At 39.0% G+C, this 21,662-nt stretch overlaps 1 protein-coding gene across 4 annotated transcripts in view; it reads right to left on the reverse strand.

Annotated features, from left to right (window-relative positions):
• SLAIN1 (SLAIN motif family member 1) overlaps positions 1-20,351 on the reverse strand; it is a 63,400-nt gene extending 43,049 nt beyond the window's left edge. The window contains exon 1 of one of the 4 annotated variants that reach the window (XM_017498806.2): positions 19,504-20,351. In XM_017498806.2, the coding sequence (XP_017354295.1) occupies positions 19,504-20,111 (608 nt within the window). In that variant the 5' untranslated portion in view covers positions 20,112-20,351. Of the gene's footprint in view, positions 1-18,993; positions 19,165-19,503 lie in introns of those variants that run through there. The other 3 variants (XM_017498807.2, XM_017498808.2, XM_017498809.1) reach the window with 3 other exon arrangements.
• Positions 20,352-21,662: the final 1,311 nt, after the last annotated feature.

Genomic DNA, 21,662 nt, shown 5'->3' on the forward strand with positions numbered 1-21,662 from the left:
TAGGTATGATATAGGTATACAGAGAGTACCTCTCTCTGCGGAAAACAACATGTATTTAACAATTACTTCAAGGTATCAGAAATAGTTTTTAAAGGCAAATATCCGCAAATAGAATATGACACTTCCTGTAGCCTGGTGAGAAGAACTTCCAAAAAAAAGTCTAACAGTTTTCCCTGTAACTGTGTGTTTCAGCATCAGAGATCAAGGGCTTTTTTTTGGTAAGCTAGCCCTAAAAAGGCACCATCATGATCTTACTGTCTCTATAGACATGTCAAGAAATGAACATTTTCATCTTTCTCTTTGGCAACAGACTCTTTTATGAACTTGGCTAATGAAGGTAAACATGATGTGGCAGACAAGGCAAATCTTATGTGTATTTAAAAAAAATAAGTCTAAACATCCAGAAAAGTCAGTCAGTTGATTATCTGAACCCCTACATGATCACGTATTTCTTCTGTCTCGAATCTATACTAACCTTGGTATATGCCTCGTTTTCACTAAAGTCAAACAAAGAGCTTTAAAAGTCATGTTTTAGGAAGAGTTCACTTTTAGCACCTATACCATTGCACAGTAATGAGTAGTATTCAAAATTACCCCCCCTCACCAGGCATTGCAAGTTATAAAAAAAAGCTGCGCTCATTAATATGCCATGTTAAGGTCGCCTTTAGAATATTTTCAGTGATGGGGTTATACAAAAAGGTTTATCTTGAGGAATAAGCAACAGTTAACTAAAAAAGAGGGGAGGGTGAATTACCTCCCCGAAACTGCTGGCTCTAATACATGACACCTCGCTATTATAAGCTTACATTAATTACAAATCTAAAGTAATCTTCCTTCTAACAAAGCTTCCACAATTCCAATGAGCACACATTCTTGAAATAGCATACTTCATTATTCACCCTTTTACTGTTCTGGACAAAACATTCATCTATTAATTTATCAGTTACCCAAGATGGTTGAGGAATGTACCATTCTTTCATAAATTATTCTTATAGATTAGGGGTTGGCAAACGTTTTCCGTAAAGGGCCGGCAAGCAAATATTTCAGGTGTTGTAAGCCACCTGATCTCTGTCACAACTACTAACCCTGCCATTCCAGTCCAAAAGCATCCTAGATAATATGCAAATGGATAAACATAAATGGATAAGCATGGCTGTGTTCCTATAAAATTGATTCATAGACACTGAAAGTTGAATTTCCCATAGTTTTCACATTCTGTTTTTTCATCATTTAAATATGTAAAAACCTATCTTACCCACCATACAAAACATGCAACAGCTGTGATTTGCCCTTGGGACAGTATGTTCACTCCTGTTACAGATGGAGACTCAAACATAGATCTAAGTTGATTTAATGGTAAGTCCAATATATTTTTTTTCCTTAGAGTGTGTTGCACAGTTGTGACTCCATCAAGAGTATATTAGTTGAAAATTCATATTCTTGAGCCCCACACCTCAGTCCTACTATGGCAAGATTATTACCTACCTATGTAGGTGATAATCCCCTCTACTTCCTTGCTAACATACCCCTGATACGGGGTACTTCCCCCTACTCACAAATACAGGTTAGTTTAGGCCAGTTATTCTCAATGTCTCATGCCTCAAAATTACTTAAACATCTTGTTAAGACAAATTACTAGACCACACCCCTTAAGTTTGATGCATAGGGTCAAAGAATCTGGAGTTCTAAGAAGTTTCCAGGGGATGCTAATATTACTGATGTGGAGACCACACCTTGAGAAGCACTGAGCTAAGCCAATCATGGTATTTCCACTGTTTCCCTTTGCCTCTGACTGGTTTAGGCCCAAGCCCCAGATACAATCCTAGCCAATAGAAACTGAGGGAAAATCCTATGATGGGCTTACAGACAAGTTTTTTCTCATATTTAAAGGGAGGGCGGAGTGTCACAAAAGACTCAATTATATGCTTCCTAACAGGAAATACACCTTAGATATGGGCATACAAATAAGTTAAAAGTAAAAGGCCAGAAAATTTAAAATAAATAAATAAATAAATAACTACCCACAAAGAAAAACCTGGGCCCAGACTTTACTGCTAAAGTCTACCAAATATTTAAAGAAAACATCAGTTCCTTACAAACTCTTCCAAAAAAACAGAAGAGGAGGGAATACATCCTAACACATCTTATTAGGGCAGTGTTATCCTGACACCAAAATAAGACATTACAAGTTAAGAAAGTAATAATCAATATCACACATGAACACAGATGTCAAAAGTCTAAGTATTTCAGTAAATTGAGTCTAACTTAACGATTAACATACTTTGCCATTAACAAGTGGGGTTTATCCCAGAAATAAAAAGTTGGTCTAAACTCGAGCATCAATATAACTTACCAGATTCACTTAAATGAAAAAGTATATGATAATCTCAATAGAAAAAAAAAGGATTTGATGTCCACTTCTGATAAAAATTCTCATCAAATCAGAAACAGAAACATCCTCAACCTATTGAAGGCATCTACAAAAACAGCATAGTTAACGGTAAAAGGCTGAATGCTTTGCCTGTGATATCAGAAAACAGACACAGACATTGGTTCTCAACACTTCTGTTTAACACTCTGCTGAAGATTCTAGCCAATGCAATCAGGCAATAAATTTAAAACATTTACATTGGAAAGAAAGAAGCAAATCTGTCTTTATTCACAGATGACATAATCATCTACGTAAAAAAAAATCTGAAGAATCTACAAAAATGATAATAGAATAAATGAGTTTAGTAGCAAGATTGTAGGATACCAGATTGATGTAGGAAAGTCAATTGTATACTTGTATATATTAACAAACCAATTCATATTTTTAAAATTTCACTTTCCATTTACAATAGCATTTTTAAAAACTATAAGATGCTTAAGGATAAATCTGACAAAAGAAGTGGAGAACCTGAACACTGACTACAAAAGATGCTGAGAATTAAAGAGGACATAACTGGAGAGATACGCCATTTTTATGAGTTAGAAAATAAATATTAAGATGTCAATTCTCCTTAAATTGGTCCACATAATTTGCAAAATGCCAATCGAAATTCCAGCAGACTATTTTGTAGAAATGTAGAAGATGATATAAAATTCATATGGAAATGCAAAGATCTTAAAATAGCCAAACAAGTGTTAAAAAAAAAAAAATTGGAGAGCGATTCCACTGATTGAAGCTCATGACAGTAATGAAGACAGTTTAATGTAGCATAAACAGATTAGTGGAAAAAATAGCCCAGAAGTAAAACCACACGTATATGGAATATGATTTTTAGTAAAATACAATTTAAAGGATAGTCTTTTAAATAAATGGTACCAGAACAAAATGGTATCTATATGCCAAAAAAAAAAAAAGAATTTTGATCCATACTACAAACAATATCCAAAACTAACTCAAAAAAGAGCACAGACAAAAAATGTAAAACTTGAAACTGTAACACTTTCATAAGAAACCAAAGGTAAAAGTCTTTGTGTCCCTAAGTTGGCAAATACTTCTCAGATACAATTTATAAGACTAAAAACATGATCCATAAAACAATATATCAATTGGACTTTATCAAAATTAAAAACTTTTCTTTTTGAAAGACATTGCTAAAAGAATGAGTGATTAAACCTTGGATTGGGAAAGATATATTTGCAAAGCGTGTATCTACCAAAGAACTTTTACGTAGAAAACACAAAACTCTGCAAATAGTAAACAACTCAATTTTACAAATGGACAAAAGGTTTGATTATACATTTTACCAAAAAAGAACCTATTATGGCAAACAGCTATATGAAAAGATCTTCATCATTGGTCACTAGGAAAACAGCTAAAACCACAATGAGATACCACCATATGCCTATTAGAATGACTAAAATGAAAAATACTAGTTATAGCAAGTGTCGAGGAAGATTTGATGCCACCGAAAACTTCATACACTGGTGATGGATGTAAAATGGTGAAACCACTTTGGAAAAAGAGTTTGGCAGCTTCTTAAAAAGTTAACGTACACCTACTCTCTGTTCCAGACACTCAAGTTATAAGTATTTATCCAAGAGAAATGAAAGCATGTTCATATGAAGACTTAAACATAAATGTCCAAAGCAGCTTTATTTGCCATAAACAAACACTAAAAACAACCCAAGTGCCCATCAAAAGATGAGTGGATAAACAAGCCGTGGTTACAGTCATGCAATCTAATGGCTCCCACAATAAAAATGAACTACTGATTCATGTAACAACACAAATTATAAAATAACTATCTAGCTTGAAAGAAGTCAGACCAAAACAAATGGAAGACTACATATTCTGTAACTTTATTGATATAAAACTATAAAAAATGCAAACTACACCTGTAATCCCAGCACTTTCGGAGGCCAAAGTGGGTAGATTACTTGAGGTCAGGAGTTCAAGACCAGGCTGGCCAACGTGGTGAAAACCCATCTCTACTAAAAATACAAAATTTAGCTGTGTGTGGTGGCATGTGCCTGTAATCTCAGTTACTTGGGAGGCCGAGGCAAGAGAATCGTCTGAACCCAGGAGGCAGAAGTTGCAGTGAGCTGAGATCGGGCCACTGAACTCCAGTCTGGATGACTAATCTATACTGACAGAAAACAGATCAGGGGTTGTCTGGGTTAGAGGTAGCAAGGATCAGAAGTGAAAGAATAAGGAATACAAGGGGCCACGGGAAACTTTAAGTGTTGAAATCTGTTCACCACACATTAACTGTGATCATGATTTCCTAGATATATATACATGTTAAAGTCTATCAAATTGTACATTTTAAGAACATGCAGTTTACATGTTAATTATATTCCAATAAAGCAGTTTTTAAAAAGTCACAGGATAAGGAATCACTGCTTTGTGATTTTATTTTTTCAGACGTGGTCTTGCTCTGTCACCCAGGCTGGAGAGCAGTGGGACAAACACACCTCACTGCAGCTTCAGCCTCCTGGGCTCAAGTAATCCTCCCACCTCAGCCTCCTAAATTGCTAGGACCACAGGCATGCACCATCACACCTAGCTATTTTTTTAAGTTTTTTGTAGCAATGGGGTCTCCCTATGTTGTCCAGATTGGTCTCAGACTCCTGAGCTCAAGCAATCTTCCTGCTTAGCCTCCCAAGGGGCTGGGATTGCAGACATGAGCCACTATGACCAGCATTTGGTGTTCTTAAGATGAGAAACTCATAGGTGCCATCTACCATGTATGTAAAAAGCCATGAATACCACAGCCCTGACAGAAATGAGCCACTAGTCAGTCAACTGTGGAGTTTCCTTATCTCTATACTTCTTTCACCAATTTTCTATTTTTTATTATACTTTAAATTATGGGATATAAGTGTAGAACATGCAAGTTTGTTACATAGGTACACATGTGCCATGGTGGTTTGCTGCACCCATCAACCCATCATCTACATTAGGTATTTCTCCTAATGTTATCCCTCCCCTAGTCCCCAACTCCCCAACAGGGCCTGGTGTGTGATGTTCCCCTTCCTATGTGTTCTTATTGTTCAACTCCTACTTATGAGTGAGAACATGCAGTGTTTGGCTTTCTGTTCCTATGTTAGTTTGCTGAGAAGGATGGTTTCCAGCTTCATCCATGTCCCTGCAAAAAACATGAATTCATCCTTTTTAATGGCTGCATGGGATTCCATGGTATATAGGTGCCACATTTTCTTTATCCAGTCTATCATTGATGGGCATTTGGGTTGGTTCCAAGTTTTGCTACTGTGAACCGTGCTGCAATAAACATACATGTGCATGTGTCTTTATAGTACAGAATGATTTATAAACCTCTGGGTATATACCCATTAATGGGATTACTGGGTCAAATGGCATTTCTGGTTCTAGATCCTTAAGGAATTGCCACACTGTCTTCCAGAATGGTTGAACTAATTTACACTCCCACCAACAGTGTAAAAGCGTTCCTATTTCTCCATGTCCTCTCCAGCATCTGTTGTCTCCTGACTTTTTAATGATCCTCATTCTAACTGCCTGAAATGGTATCTCATTGTGGTTTTGATTTGCATTTCTCTGATGACCAGTGATGATGAGCTTTCTTTCATGTTTGTTGGCCGCATAAATGTCTTCTTTTGAGAAGTGTCTGTTCATATCCTTCACCTGCTTTTTGATGGGGTTGTTTTTTTCCTTGTAAATGTGTTTCATTATTTGTAGATTCTGGATGTTAGCCCTTTGTCAGATAGATTGCAAAAATGTTCTCCCATTCTGTAGGTTGCCTGTTCACTCTGATGATAGTTTCCTTTGTTGTACAGAAGCTCTTTAGTTTAATTAGATCCCATTTCTCAATTTTGGCTTCTGTTGCCATTGCTTTGGTGTTTTAGTCATGAAGTCTTTGCCAATGCCTATGTCCTGAATGGTTTTGCCTAGGTTTTCTTCTAGGGTTTTTATGGTTTTAGGTTTTACATTTAAGTCCTTAATCCATCTTGAGTTAATTTTTGTAGAAGGTGTCTAGTTTCTGTTTTTTGCATATGGCTAGCCAGTTTTCCCAACACCATTTATTGAATAGGGAATCCTTTCACCATTGCTTATTTTTTGTCAGGTTTGTCAAAGATCAGACAGTTTCAAATGTGTGGCATTATTTCTGAGGCCTTCATTCTGTTCCATTGGTCTATATATTTGTTTTGGTACCAGTACCATGCTGTTTTGGTTACTGTAGCCGTGTAGTATAGCTTGAAGTTAGGTATGCCTCCAGCCTTGTTCTTTTTGTTTAGGATAGTTTTGGCTATATGGATTCTTTTTGGGTTCCATATGAAATTTAAAGTAGTTTTTTCTAATTCTGTGAAGAAAGTCAATGGTAGTTTGATGGGGATAGCATTGAATCTATAAATTGCTTTGGGCAGTAGGGCCATTTTCACGACATTGATTCCTCCTATCCATGAGAATGGAATGTTCCTGTTTGTTTTGTGTCCTCTCTTATTTCCTTGAGTAGTGGTTTAGAGTTCTCCTTGAAGAGGTCCTTCACATCTCTTGTGAGTTGTATTCCTAGGTATTTTATTCTCTCTGTAGCAATTGTGAATGGGAGTTCACTCATGATTTGGCTATTATTGGTGTAAAGGAATGCTTGTGATTTCTACACTTGATTTTGTATGCTGAGACTTTGCTGAAGTTGCTTATCAGCTTAAGGAGATTTGGGGCGGAGAAAAAGGGGATTTCTAAATATACAATCATGTCATCTGCAAACAGAGACAATTTTACTTTCTCTCTTCCTCTTTGAATACCCTTTATATCTTTCTCTTGCAAGATTGCCCTGGCCAGAACTTCCAATACTATATTGAACAGGAGTGGTGAGAGAGGGCATCCTTGTCTTGTGCTGGTTTTCAAAGGGAATGCTTCCAGCTTTTGCCCATTCAGTATGATACTGGCTATGGGTTTGTCATAAATAGCTCTTATTTTGAGATATGTTCCATCAATACCTAGTTTATTGAGTTTTTAGCATGAAGTGGTATTGAATTTTGTCGAAGGCCTTTTCTGCATCTAGTGAGATAATCATGTGGTTTTTGTCACTGATTCTGTTTATGTGATGGATTACGTTTATTGATTTGCACATATTGAACCAGACTTGGATCCCAGGGATGAAGCCATTTTGATCATGGTGGATAAGCTTTTTGATGTGCTGTTGGATTCAGTTTTCCAGTATTTTATTGAGGATTTTCATATCAATGCTCCTCATGGATACTGAGGTGAAATTTTCTCTTTTTTGTTGTGTCTCTGCCAGGTTTTGGTATTAGGATGATGCTGGCCTCATTAAATGAGTCCCTCTTTTTCTATTGTTTGGAATAGTTTCAGAAGGAACGGTACCAGCTCCTCTTTGTACCTCTGACAGAATATGACTGTGAGTCTGTCAGGTTCTGGGCTTTTTTTGGTGGGTAGGATATTAATTACTGCCTCAATTTCATAACTTGTTGTTGGTCTATTCAGGGATTTGACGTCTTCCTGGTTAGTCTTGGGAGGGTATATGTGTCCAGGAATTTATCTATTTCTTCTAGATTTTCTAGTTTATTTGCATAGAGGTGTTTATTGTATTCTTGAATGGTAGTTTGTATTTCTGTGGGATTGGTGGTGATATCCCCTTTATCTTTTTTTTATTGTGTCTATTTGATTCTTCTCTCTTTTCTTCTTCATTAGCCTGGTTAGTGGTCTATTTTGTTAATCTTTTCAAAAAACCAGCTCTTGAATTCAATGTTTTGTGTTTTTTTTTTTTGAAGGGCTTTTTGTGTCTCTATGTCCTTCAGTTCTGCTCTGATCTTAGTTATTTCTTGTCTTCTACTAGCTTTGAATCTGTTTGCTCTGGCTCCTCTAGTTCTTTGAATTGTGATGTTAGGGTGTCAATTTTAGATCTTTGCCACTTTCTCCTGTGGGCATTTAGTGCTATAAATTTTCCACTAAACACTGCGTTAGCTGTCTTCCAGAGATTCTAGTATGTTGTGTCTTTGTTCTTACTGGTTCCAAAGAACTTATTTATTTCTGCCTTAATTTTGTTACCCAGTAGTCATTCAGGAACAGGTTGTTCAGTTTCCATGTAGTTGTGTGGTTGTCAGTGAATTTCTTAATCCTGAGTTCTCATTTGATTGCACTGTGGTCTGAGAGACTGTGTGCTAGGATTTCCATTCTTTTGCAGTTGCTGAGGAGTGTTTTACTCCCAATTATGTGGTCAATTTTAGATTAAGTGTGATGTGGTGCTGAGAAGAATGTATATTCCTTCGATTTGGGGTGCAGAGTTCTGTAGATCCCCGTTGGGCCAGAGCTGAGTTCAAGTCCTGAATATCCTTGGTAATTTTTCTGTCTCATTGATCTAATATGGACAATGGGTGTTAAAGTCTCCCATTATTATTGTGTGGGAGACTAAGTCTCTTTTATGTCTCTAGGAACTTACTTTATGACTCTGGATACTCCCGTATTGGGTGCATATATATTTAGAATAGTTAGCTCTTCTTGTTGCATTTATCCCTTTACCATTATGTAATGCCCTTCTTTGTCTTTTTTCATCTTTGTTGTTTTAAAGTCAGTTTTATCAGAGACTAGGATTGCAAACCCTGCTTTTTTTTTTTCTCTTTCCATTTGCTTGGCAAATCTTCCTCTATCCCTTTATTTTGAGCCTATGTGTGTCTTTGCACATGAGATGGGTCTCCTGAATACAGCACATCAATGAATCTTGACTCTTTATCCAATTTGCCAGTCTGTGTCATTTAACTGGGGCATTTAGCCCATTTACATTTAAGATTAAATATTGTTTTGTGTGAATTTGATTCTGTCATTATGATGCTAGCTGGTTATTTTGTCCTTTAGTTGATACAGTTTCTTTATAGTGTCAATGGTCCCATTTCATATGTTTTTGCAGTGGCTGGTACTGGTTTTTCCTTTCCATATTTGTTGCTTCCTTCAGGAGCTCTTGTAAGGCACATGTGGTGGTGACAAAATCTCTCAGCATTTGCTTGTCTGTAAAGGATTTTACTTCTCCTTCACTTATGAAGCTTAGTTTGGCTGGATACGAAATTCTAGGTTGAAAATTCTTTTCTTTAAGAATGTTGAATATTGGCCCCCACTCTCTTCTGACTTGTAGGGTTTCTGCAGAGAGATCCGCTGTTATTCTGATGGGCTTCCCTTTCTGGGTAATCCAACCTTTCTCTCTGGCTGCCCTTAACATTTTTTTCTTCATTTCAACCTTGGTAAATCTGATGACTATCTGTCTTGGGGTTGCTTTGTGGTGTTCTCTGTATTTCCTGAATTTGGATGTTGGCCTGTCTTGCTATGTTGGGGAAGATCTCCTGGATAATATCCTGAAGACTGTTTTTCAACTTGGTTCCATTCTCCCTGTCACTTTCAGGTAGACCAATCAAATGTAGGTATGGTCTTTTCACATAGTCCCATATTTCTTGGAAGCTTTGTTTATTCCTTTTCATTCTTTTTTCTTTAATCTTGTCTTCACACTTTATTTCATTAAGTTGGTCTTCAACCTCTCATACTCTTTCTTCTGCTTGATTGATTTGGCTACTGATATTTGAGTGTGCTTCACGAAGTTCTTGTGCTGTGTTTTTCAGCTCCATGAAGTGATTTATGTTCTTCTCTAAACTGGTTATTCTAGTTATCAATTCCTCTAACCTTTTTTCAAGGTTCTTAGCTTCCTTGCATTGGGTTAGAACATGCTCCTTTAGTTCTGAGGAGTCCATTTTCTGAAGTTCACCTCTGTCCATTCATGAAACTCATTCTCCATCCAGTTTTGTTCCCTTGCTGGCGACGAGTTATGATCTTTTGGAGAAGAGGTGTTCTGGTTTTTGGAATTTTCAGCCTTTTTATGCTGGTTTTGCTTCATCTTTGTGGATTTATCTACATTTGGTCTTTGATGTTGATGACCTTCAGATGGGATTTCTGTGTGGGCATCCTTTTTGTTAATGTTGATGCTATTCCTTTGTTTGTTAGTTTTCCTTCTAACAGTCAGGTCCCTCCGCTGCAGGTCTCCTGGAGGTCTACTCCAGACCCTATTTGCCTGGGTATCACCAGTGGAGGCTGCAGAACAGCAAAGATTGCTGCCTATTGCTTCTTCTGGAAGCTTCGTCCAAGAGGGGCACCTGCCAGATGTCAGCCGGAGCTGTCCTGTATGAGGTGTCTGTCAACCCCTGCTGGGAGAATTCATGTCTCTGAGCTTATGCCTGTTGTTCTCAAATCTCTCTCAGCAACCATCTGAGGCTGCTATCTAAAGCAATGCTCCACCTGTTACCTCCAACACCCTATGGGACAATTGCTGATCTCTTCTGCTGCTAAGAAGTTTCCTCTAGCCAGCATAACTCTGGATTCCAGATACTCCCATTCACTTTTTTGTTTGTTTGTTTTGATAGAGTCCTTTTTTTGTTTGCAGGGGAACACCACCTTGCAGGAAGCTGTCTTCAATTTCTTAGGGCCTATGTGATACAAGCATTTCATTTGTCTACACAGCCTCACAGCATATTCAAAAGCAGTGTTCATTCTACAAGAACATTCAGTTTCTACGTGACCCACTATGCCATGTTCACTTATGTAGATTTCTCTTTCATACTCCATAGTCCAATTCTTATTGTCTGGTACTATATCTCATTCCCACCTTGCATTTCATAGATGATAGGGATGATCACAGCACCGAAAGCAGTGAATTCAGTTGAAAGTCTACCAAAAGAACCACTGGAATCCCAAATCCCCTCCCATAGAACCTGTCCTACTACTGCCCCCTCTTCATCTCAACCTGAAACCAGAGACTTTGCTATGTGAATAAGCTGATCCAGCGAGGCCCTGACTTCAGGCACACCAAACTTAGCTGATGGAGAAATGAGCTACCTTACTTAACCAAAGATTAAATGGAAGTCAACATGCTGACTAGTTACAATTCTGGTCCCATTACTCTTTATATTCCTAGAAGTGACTGCCTTGCTTATACCTCTTAGGAGTATAGAAGGTTTATGCCTAGAGAAAGAGATGAACCCAAGAGAAAACCAAGAGATACTTGAATATGGGCTGGCTACCCATCCAATCACTAGTAAGTTGCACCAAGGAGCGCCATCCATGGAGAGCTTTAGATCTGCTTTAATACCTCATTTCAGTATGAACAGAAAACGACTGACACCAAATATGTAAAATATTCCTTTTACATGAAACACTGAGACTAAAAGTAGAGGGGGTAAAAAGAACCAAAGAGAAAAACACAGAGAACAGATGAAAATTCCAAGACAAGTTTATTTCATCTAAGAGAAAATGTTACATTCACACACACACATGCAAGCACACACACACACACACACACAGAGATTTAAAACACAGTTTCTTCATGCTTGGAAAATGAGACTATCATAGCAAAAACAAAAGAGTCAATAAATGAGTTTGAAATATCAAGTTGAAGAAGTCTCCTGAAAACAAATAAAGGCAGATTAGCAATGGGATAAGACAGATAAGAAAATCAAGTGATTAAACCAAAGGGAATGACCTACATCTGTCTGTTACAAGCTCTTAAAAAAAGAAACTGTAAAGTTATTTAAAAAAAAAAAAGGAAGAAAATTTCCAAACTGGAAGCCAGGTCTCATGCAATTCTAGGGTGAAAGTGAGCACAAATGTCCAGCATACCAAATAAATAAAATAACCCATACCAAGGTACAACATGACATTTTAGAATACTAGAGATAAAGGAAGCAAAAGAAAAAGTCAAAAAGGATTAGATAACCAAACACAGTGCACTCAATAGCTAGAACATAACAGAAGCTAGAACAAAATGGAACAATGCCTTCAACATGAGGGAAAGGTTCACTTAGACTTTTGCAGCCACTCCAACTACGAATCTTATGTAAGGGTAGAGCGACATTTTCAAATATGCAGGATCTCAAAGTGTACCTCTCATGCAGGTCTCCTTTCTCAGAAATCTACTGAAGGCTGTGCCCCACCTAAGAGAATAAATGAAACACAAAGGAAAAGGATTTAAGTAGGGAATCCACATTAACCGAGAAACTGAAAGAGTTCCCATGGCAACAGCAGTATGCATCCGGCCTGGGGGGAAAACAGTAAAAACTACAGCAATGAGATTAAGAGTTTCAGAGGGGTTAGCACTACAATGTAAATTTTAAAAAAGAGATTAACAGATTGCCAAATGTGTATGACCTTATTAAGGGATTTTATGGCTCCTTTAGAGTGTTTGGGGAAACAATTTCTGATAGGTAATTAAAGAAAGTGAAGAGGAGAAAAGAAAGGCCATTACTACCTCTTGGAGGAACAAAGGGGTCCGAGAATGTACATGTAACAAGCAATTAACAGGACTCAGCTAGTAAATTGTAATTATAATGCAGACATTAAATATAAAAGAAAAACCATGAAAACCATTATGAGAAAGAGATACGGTAGGAGGATGAGAGGAAGAGAGCTAAGTTTTCATCTTCCATAATAAGTTCACAGATGTCTAAGATCAAAAAAAAAATTAAGACTGTTTAGAAATAAAGAAAAAAGAAACAGCTAGAAGAGTATAAAGTGATGCCTATGCGAAGGACTTAGCAGCAGGAGGGAGTAGAGGACTGCTTCTGTAATAAGCCTCATGAGAGGAGTTTTAAAAACCACTTACATGTTATTTATCACGTTATTTTGATAAAACTGTTGTGGTGCCACACAAATGTACGGCATTAAGACAGGAGTGATCATTTTCAGTATCAGTCTCCCAAAAGTGGGCAGAACAGCCGTCAGCGTAGTATTTCTGTGACTTGGACTAGAGCTCGATTTAAAGAAAGCAGAAAAAGCCCACAATAACCCTTAATGTTTCCAATGAAGTATGACAATTGTCTAGAAAAAAAAGTCTCATTCTCAAAATATTTGATACTAAAGTCATGTTTTTGCAGATAATACAAAAAACTAGGCACAGAGATCATACAGCCAAAAACTCCTTGAGTACAACACATCTCCAAAATTAGATAGGCAAGGAGACCAAAAATAATACAAAGCCCACGATAACCCTGCATGTTTCCAATGAAGTATGACAATTGTCTAGAAAACAAAGTCTCAGTTTTTCTCAAAATATTTGGTTCTAAATTCAGCTTTTTGTAGATAATACAAAAAACAAGTAATATATATATATGAATATATATACATATACAAGTATATACTTTATATATATATACACATATATATATGCTTATACCTGCCACTGAAAAGTAATATGCAGCAATTTGCAAAGAAATAATTTCAAAAGCCTTCAATCACTGCAAGTTTTATTTCAAGGAAAGCTGAAACTTCAACACTAATAAGCACAATCAACAAACATATGAAAAAATGCTCATCATCACTGGTCATTTGAGAAATGCAAATCAAAACCACATTGAGATACCATCTCATGCCAGTTAGAATGGTGATCATTAAAAAATCTGGAGACAACAGATGCCGGAGAGGATGTGGAGAAACAGGAACACTTTTACACTGTTGGTGGGAGTGTAAATTAGCTCAACCATTGTGGAAGACAGTGTGGCCATTCCTCAAGGATCTAGAAATAGAAATTCCATTTGATCCAGCAATCCCATTACTGGGTATATATCCAAAGGATTACAAATCGTTCTACTATAAGGACACATGCACATGAATGTTCATTGCAGCACAGCTTACTATAGCAAAGACCTGGAACTAACCCAAATGCCCATCGATGATAGACTGGACAGGGAAAATGTGGCACATATACACCATGGAATATTATGCAGCCATCAAAAATGATGAGTTCATGTCCTTTGTAGGGACATGGATGAACCTGGAAACCATCATTCTCAGCAAACTGACCCAAAAACAGAAAATCAAACACCACATGTTCTCACTCATAGGTGGGTGTTGAACAATGAGAACACATGGAAACAGGGAGGGGAGCACCACACACTGGGGTCTGTTGGGGGGAAATAGGAGAGGGACAGTGGGGGTAGGGTGTTGGGGAGAGATAGCATGGGGAGAAATGCCAGATACAGGTGAAGGGGAGGAAGGCAGCAAATCACACTGCCATTTGTATACCTATGCAACAATCTTGCATGTTCTTCACATGTACCCCAAAACCTAAAATGCAAAAAATAAAAATAATAAAAATTAAAAAAAAAAAAAACAAATCTTTAGTTCTAACAGCATTTGAGTCACTGGCACCTGCTAGGATCAAACTAGACAGCTGATACAATACTTAGTGCCAACAAGCTCTTAAAAGGATATATGAAGTTCAAGCTTCACTTATTAAACTGTCCTATAACAAACTTTCCCTCCACCCCCAACCCTGCCTCACCCAGTTAGAGCTAAACTACTTCAGCACCTCACTTCAACATTTAAAAGTTAACCTATTTCAAACACACATGACATACACTTCAGTCAACACCATTTGCTCCTGGAAAACATACATTTTCAATTAGCACTGTCAGAAAGGGAAGCACCCTCTGGTCTTTTCGCTGAAAATCAATTATGCAAAAAACAGTTTAGGTGGTTTAATTTAGCTGTGCCATATGTATAGTACAAGGTGTTCAACAGCTTTGATGAAAAATTGGCAATGATGTTAGCCAGCTGTCTGGGGTCTTGGTATTACATGTGGAAGACGAATATCTCATTCATTAAATTTTCCTTAATTTGTACAAATCACCATTTTCCCTTGAATAATTAACAACTTTTCTATTGTCTTTCACAGTTGGCAAAGTTTAAAATCCTTGCCACATCCTGTTTATATAGTCTCAATGTTCCGCTAATTGTCATTCTACTAAAATAAAGCATCCTTATATGGCTGTATTTTATATTGGCTGGCTTATTTTTATCGTAGTATTTTCTCATACAGAGCCGTCTTCCTGATTGAGGTGTGCAGGGCCTAACTTATCTTCAGAGTACTATACTATCTTCAGTGCTTTTCTACCTGTTTCCTCCATTTTGCTTTCAGTCTAGAGTTTTTCCAATTTTGATCAAAATGCAAAAATACATTTAATATTTCCACATGTGTAAAACTGAAATACGTTTAATCAAAGCAAGTATTATAATATAATATTATAAGATAATATAATAATATAATCATATCTTATAAGATATGATTTTGTATTCCACTGCATTTCACTTTTTTGAAATGCTGGTCAATCTACTAAATTGACTTTATAAGCTCATTAATGAGTTACACAGTCAGCTCTGGTGGAAAAAAATATCAATGATGTAAACACTTCTGAATCTGGACAAATAATCTGAATTTTAGCCTGAACTCTATCAGTAACTAGAAGAGCTTACATAAGTCATTTCGCCTCAGAGCTCCTGTCCCTCAACACTGAAATAGAGAGCTGAAACAGGTCATAGGAAGGTCTAGCATGTAGTTAGCTAATGGCTCCCATTGCCACTTCAGACCAATCTGACTTACTCTGTTTGTACTCTGGTGCTTCGCAGCCTGGTGACATTGGGACAGCAACATGAATCTTAAAAACATTTCTTCCATAAAGATAGGAAAATCATCCAGTCACACTGCGTACCATGTATGCATGGAGATTTTAATCCCTTTGAACTTTTTATGTGCTCTTGATACTCAGACTTTTCCCTTTTCCATTCTAGCTTGTGGCCTTTTGGAGAGCTAAGCCTATCAAATTAGTAAGATAACTGAGGAATCAGTATAGCAGGATGAGAGTTTTACTACAGGGCCATAAGAGGACTTAAGAATTCAGGTTCTGGAATTACCATCAACTTTAACTTTCTGAGACACTTAATTCCAGCAGGACTGTGCTAAGATAATCAGGTAGTATTATGGTAAAATTAAAGACTTAAAATTCAATTAAGATAAATATTCAAAGAAGAAAATTATTTTGTCAAAGTTTTTCATCAAAATGGAAAGCAGAACACACCACTCTCTTTAAAGCTGTTTTTTTGTTTGTTTGTTTCTTTTGTTTTGTTTTTAACATACTACTTAAAGGTTAAATAATTATTCAGAAAAAATATCTCAAAAGCCTGGTTAATCATTAACTAATGAACTATCATAAAGAAAATATTGGTTCTACTAGTCACAATTTTCCTCATACACATAACTTAATCCAAATCTTGTTCAAGTTTTTAATAAAAATAGTGTATTCTAAAGTTTTATTAGAAAAGATACACTTACATAAAAGAGCAGCTAAAATATTCAGCGATTAATCTACATTTGTAAACTTTCCTGAATTATGACATTTTAGCAGGAAGTACTATTCGAAGTAAATAAGCAAATAAATTTTGTTTAATCCATTAGGATGAAATCATAATAAAAATGCATTAAAAGTTGTAGGTGATACAGTTAACAGTAACTTGTTCCTTAATATTGTTACTCTAACAATGATGCCATTGTTACTGGGAGATGTGAAATCACATGAACAGACAGACAAATTCCAAGGTATGTTCAATGAAAGGCAAGTGTTTAAAAAACCTGAGTGTATATGTTTGTATATTGATTTGTATAATTTTGTTTTTTATCTTGAAGGATCTACAGAGTATTAACAGGGTGAATTCTGAGTCATGGTAATAAATTGGGAACAAGAAAGAATTTTTGTGACCATGTTTTCATTTTTTACAATCAACATGTAAAACTTCTAGTTTTAAATATTTTTAAAATAAGATACTATATACCTGCTCCAGTTGTTTCTTAATAAACACAGGAAATAAAAATAAGTTGCCATCCTGCAAACATATCAGGGAATCCAAATGAACAGCACTCTATTTGAGAGACCACCCCACAGAGATACTGTAGTCTGCAGTGATAAAGGAACTTCAGAGTACTCTGCAAGCATTAACAAGTAGGTTAAACTTAAAAAATTAAACCCTGTTGGTATTTTCTTCATCAATATGCCAAAGATTTGCAATACAAAAGATATCTTGATGCATAAAATGTAATAATAAAAATATTCCTGTAAATCAGGTAACTTTAAAATGTTTAAGTCCATCCCACTAAGATTAATGAACCCTCCTTGTTTATCCACCTGGAATTCTAATCCTATGCTTGTTTTCAGGGAGATTCTCTGCCATTTGTCTCTAGAAACATTTGTCAAGCATCAAGGCTTTGATTTATTCACCTACATTCTTGTTGAATGAAATAGAACCTGCTTCAATTTAGTTTGCTTCAAACCATCTGAAGAGCTAATATACTAATAACACTAAGTAGGTGATTTCTGTTAAAGCTGATTATTTCAATGCCATTTCGACAAAATTAAACTATAAAAAGAAAGCCTAGGTATCAATATACTAGCAATAGCAGGATGCTAACTAAATATACGTCCATTCAAAAGAAGAAAAGTTATTAATATATTAGATTATTAATCTAATATTCAATATCACAATTTTAAAGTGCAAATATTTTAAGCATTAAACTGATCCCATGTGTCTCCGCATGAAAAATACAAACAAGTTTCTTTCCACTGTTTACATACATACCATCAGAAAGGCTAAGTAGGAACTAAATCAATCTAAAATAATTTGAAAGTGGCATAAAAGCTGAGAGTTATTAGTGAAATCTAAGGACCATCATGAAAGCATTTCCTAGTACCACATTCAGCCTGAAACTGAGATTACAATACACCCTGGGCTTTATAGAAATAAGGGTCCAGCTTTGAAAGAATGCCTTAAAGTCCCAGAAAGTGATGAGTTGATTTTTTTTTTACACCTTGAGCTACCTGCACAGCTGCCAAAAAGTATTAAGGTGGATGATGAATACACCTCTGAAAGGCTTATTATAGCTCCATATATTTTGAGTATTGAATCAAACCAATTAACTAATGTACTTTATAGTTAGAGCTCTCACATGATACAGTGTAAGGGAAAAAGAACACTGCAGTTCCCAACAAGAAACCAGTAAGGATCTCCATTTCCCATTCCCTTCCATGCAATCATGCAACAGAGACACAAAGAAAGTAATGAAAACCTATCTTGGAAAAAACAGAAAGGGTCCTATATAAAAAGGACCTAAAATAAAGGAAAACTACAACTATTCTTCACGCCTCTGCAATGTAGAGGTGAATCCTGTTCATTTTCCTTTCAGGAATCCAAGTTCCACCTTATCTGAAACATATCTCATATGTCTGGTGTCCACACAAAACGGGAACTAACCAAAAGAAATCAGTCATGAAATGACTATTCCCCCATGAGCAAGCAGCAAGAAAAATACATCATAAAGTAATTGGATGCCTCCCCTTAAAGTTACTCATTCATGGAAAGTAGACAGTGCTAACTAGATGTCAACTGAACAAATGCTGTCAGTCTCAAGTTTTTTGATAACCAAACTAAAAAAGTTTCTAAGAAATAAGAAAATAAGGCTTCTCTAATCTCATGTTTCTTCTACATTTTAATTTTAAAAATAGAAACCAAGGAACTGTCTAGGTAAAAAAGTGCTTTCCACCTGTTTATTCCACTCATTGAAAAGTACTCTTTATTGGCACTATTATTTATGGGAAAGCGAGTGAGGTCACCCTATTTTAAAAAGCAAGCCAGTCTCTGAAAATAGGATTTCAATGAAAATGCAGCGCAAAAGGGCACACTACTGCAAAATTCAAACTGCAAGAACGAACCTCTCTCTAAAGAGATCCATCATTACGCGGCTTCCGATGCCACCAGAGGAGGAAGAGCATGCAAATCCCGTCCAGCGTTCGTTTAAAAGGAAAGAACAGTAACAGTCGCAGACAAGAGGCCAACCCCTGCCATTCCCCGTCATCCCCCGAAAAAAACTGGGGAAAAGAGCAGCACTGAGCAACAAGACAAGATGGCATGGATTTTGCACTTAATGCTACGCGCAGCTTGGGACCCAACAATCGGCAAACAGCAGAACCCAAGGCAGATGAGGGGGCCGATTCATCTGCAGTCGAAGCGATTAGAAAACAGGTTTCTGCCTTCATGAGAAGCCTCATCAAGGGAAGTGTCACCGCCTGGCTCGACACCTGCTGGATCAGCCCCAGCCTCTGGGAACAGCGGGGAGTTACTCCGGCGGCCGCAAGGGGACCCCAGTTCGTCCCCCGCCCCCACGCCCAGGCGCCCGCAGCCTCCGAGGCCAGACTCAGGGAGGGAGTGGAGCCAGGCAGTACCAGGTGTAGTCATCCTCGTCCCGCCAGGCGGCTACGCTCTCCAGATCCAGCGGTTCCACCTCGTCCAGCAGCGTTGGGGGCTGCGAGGGCGTCGCTGCAGCTCCCCCCGGCGGCGTCCCCGCGCCCCCCGGCTCCGGCCCGAAGAAGCCCGCCGCCGGCTTGAAGTAGACGAAGGGCGCCTCGGGTGTCTGCGCCAGGCTGCAGAGCAGGGAGGGCGCGGGGCTGGGCAGGCAGAAGGTGCCCGGGAACGCGGGGCTGGAGCCGCCGCCGCTGCCGCTGCCGCCTCCGCCCCCCGCGCCCAGAGCCAGCCCGAGCCCCAAGCCCCCCGAGGCCGCGGCGGTGGCCGTGGCGGCCGGGGGGCTCCGAGGACCCAACGGGCTGCAGGCCCCGGCAGGGGGCGGTGCGGCAGGCGGTGGCGGCGGCAGCAGCAGCAGGTGCGGGGCGGCGGCCGCGGTGGCCGCTCGGTTCCGCAGCTGCTCGTTCTGCTTCTCCAGCTTGCGCACCAGCTCCTGCAGCTTCTTCACCTCCAGCTCCGCGTTCACCACCGGCCCGGAGCCCGCTCCGGAGCTGACCGCCGCGGAGGCGCATTTCACCTGCTCCGCCATCATCGTGGGGCCCGAGGGCGCCGCGGCCGCCAGGGAACGAGCGCCGCCGCGCCGGCTCCTCGGGCCACGAGGAGGCTACGGTTCCTTCCCTGCCGCCCCGGCCTGGGAGGCAGACCACGCGCGGGCTGAGGCCGAGCCGGCGGTTAGCATCAGCACCCGGCCCTCGCCTCCAGCCGCAGCAGCCGCCGCCGAGCTGCTCTGCACATGCTCAGTGCGTCCCTCCAGTCCCCTGGGCGTCGGGGCGGCTCCGGGTTTTAGCCGCGGCCCCGGGGCGGGGCGGGGCCAGGGCTCCGAGGGGGCGGGGCAGGGGGAGGAGAACCGTGGGGGAAGCCCACCCAGTGGGCGGGGCCGGCAGCGCGGGCCAAGGCCGGGGAGCCGCACCCACCCTTGCTACCTAATCCCAGGTGCCTGATTGGACCTGGTCTGAACTTTCCCGCCACAGGCACCTCCTCCGGCCGCAGCCGGGATTGCAAACTGCGCGGGTCTCTGAGCCAGGTGCCGGGGTAGGGTGTTCCCAAAGAAGCAGCTGCAGATGCTGGTCCTCGAGGAGTACACCCCGGGTTCCCTGGTTCGTTCCCTTCCCAGAGCTCTGTTAGGCTCCATGACAGCACTTAATACCCACTGGCTAACGAAACCTATGGAAAACCCAAAGGCTGGAGATCGTTATTCTAAAAACCGAAAAGTAAATACGGGGAACAGAAGGGCTTTGGTACGACGCCACTCGTGTACCAATTGCTAATAGAGAAACAAAATGGTGGGAGAAAAGAGGCCAAGGAGAAAGAAGAAGAAATGCCTGTCTCTAAGAGGGAGAGTGGCCAGCTGCTAAGGAGGCAACTGTTCACTTAAGTATTTATTCTAAAATAGTCAGATTTGGGCTGTTATTACCATTGTTTGCCACAATAAAAGAACTGCTTTATATATAAATATATATATATATATATATATATATATGCACACTATGTATATTCACCCATTCTCCAAACAAAAGATCTTTGAGCACCTACTCCGTGCCAGGAACTATTCTAAGAGCTCGTGGATGATGCGGGCAGTGAGTGCAACAGGCAAAAACGGTTATGGGGAGAAATATGAATAAAATTGTATAGTGCTCCTTCTGTTAAATAATTTATGAGCTATTAAAGTCAGACTTGCCCGGGGAAAAGCAGAAAACAGAAAACGTCAGAATTCTACCCAACCCTCTTTAATCTCACCTGCTAACCTACTGTTTCTTACCACTTGGAAACCATGAGTAAATTTTATTTTTATTTTTTAAAAGGCTTTAAGCAGAAGAATTGAATCAAGTTTTGTTCCGTGAACACTGACTTACCATTTTGAGTGTTTAGCACAGCCGGAGAAAAACCTGAGATTATACTATGAGAAAAATCGACCCCACTGGTTTTCATCCTCAGATGATATACTATCTAGTGAAAGTCCTTGCTAGGGACTTTACATACCAATCTTTGTGACAATGTGACAATATACCTCATTTCTCTGGAACTGCTAACACATTGTATCTATTGGTTTTAGATATGGTTTTGTGTCTTCCTGCTCAGAAAC

This window comes from Cebus imitator, unplaced genomic scaffold (assembly GCF_001604975.1).
Source record: "Cebus imitator isolate Cc_AM_T3 unplaced genomic scaffold, Cebus_imitator-1.0 Scaffold252, whole genome shotgun sequence".
In the NCBI taxonomy this organism is placed as follows: Eukaryota; Metazoa; Chordata; class Mammalia; order Primates; family Cebidae; genus Cebus; species Cebus imitator.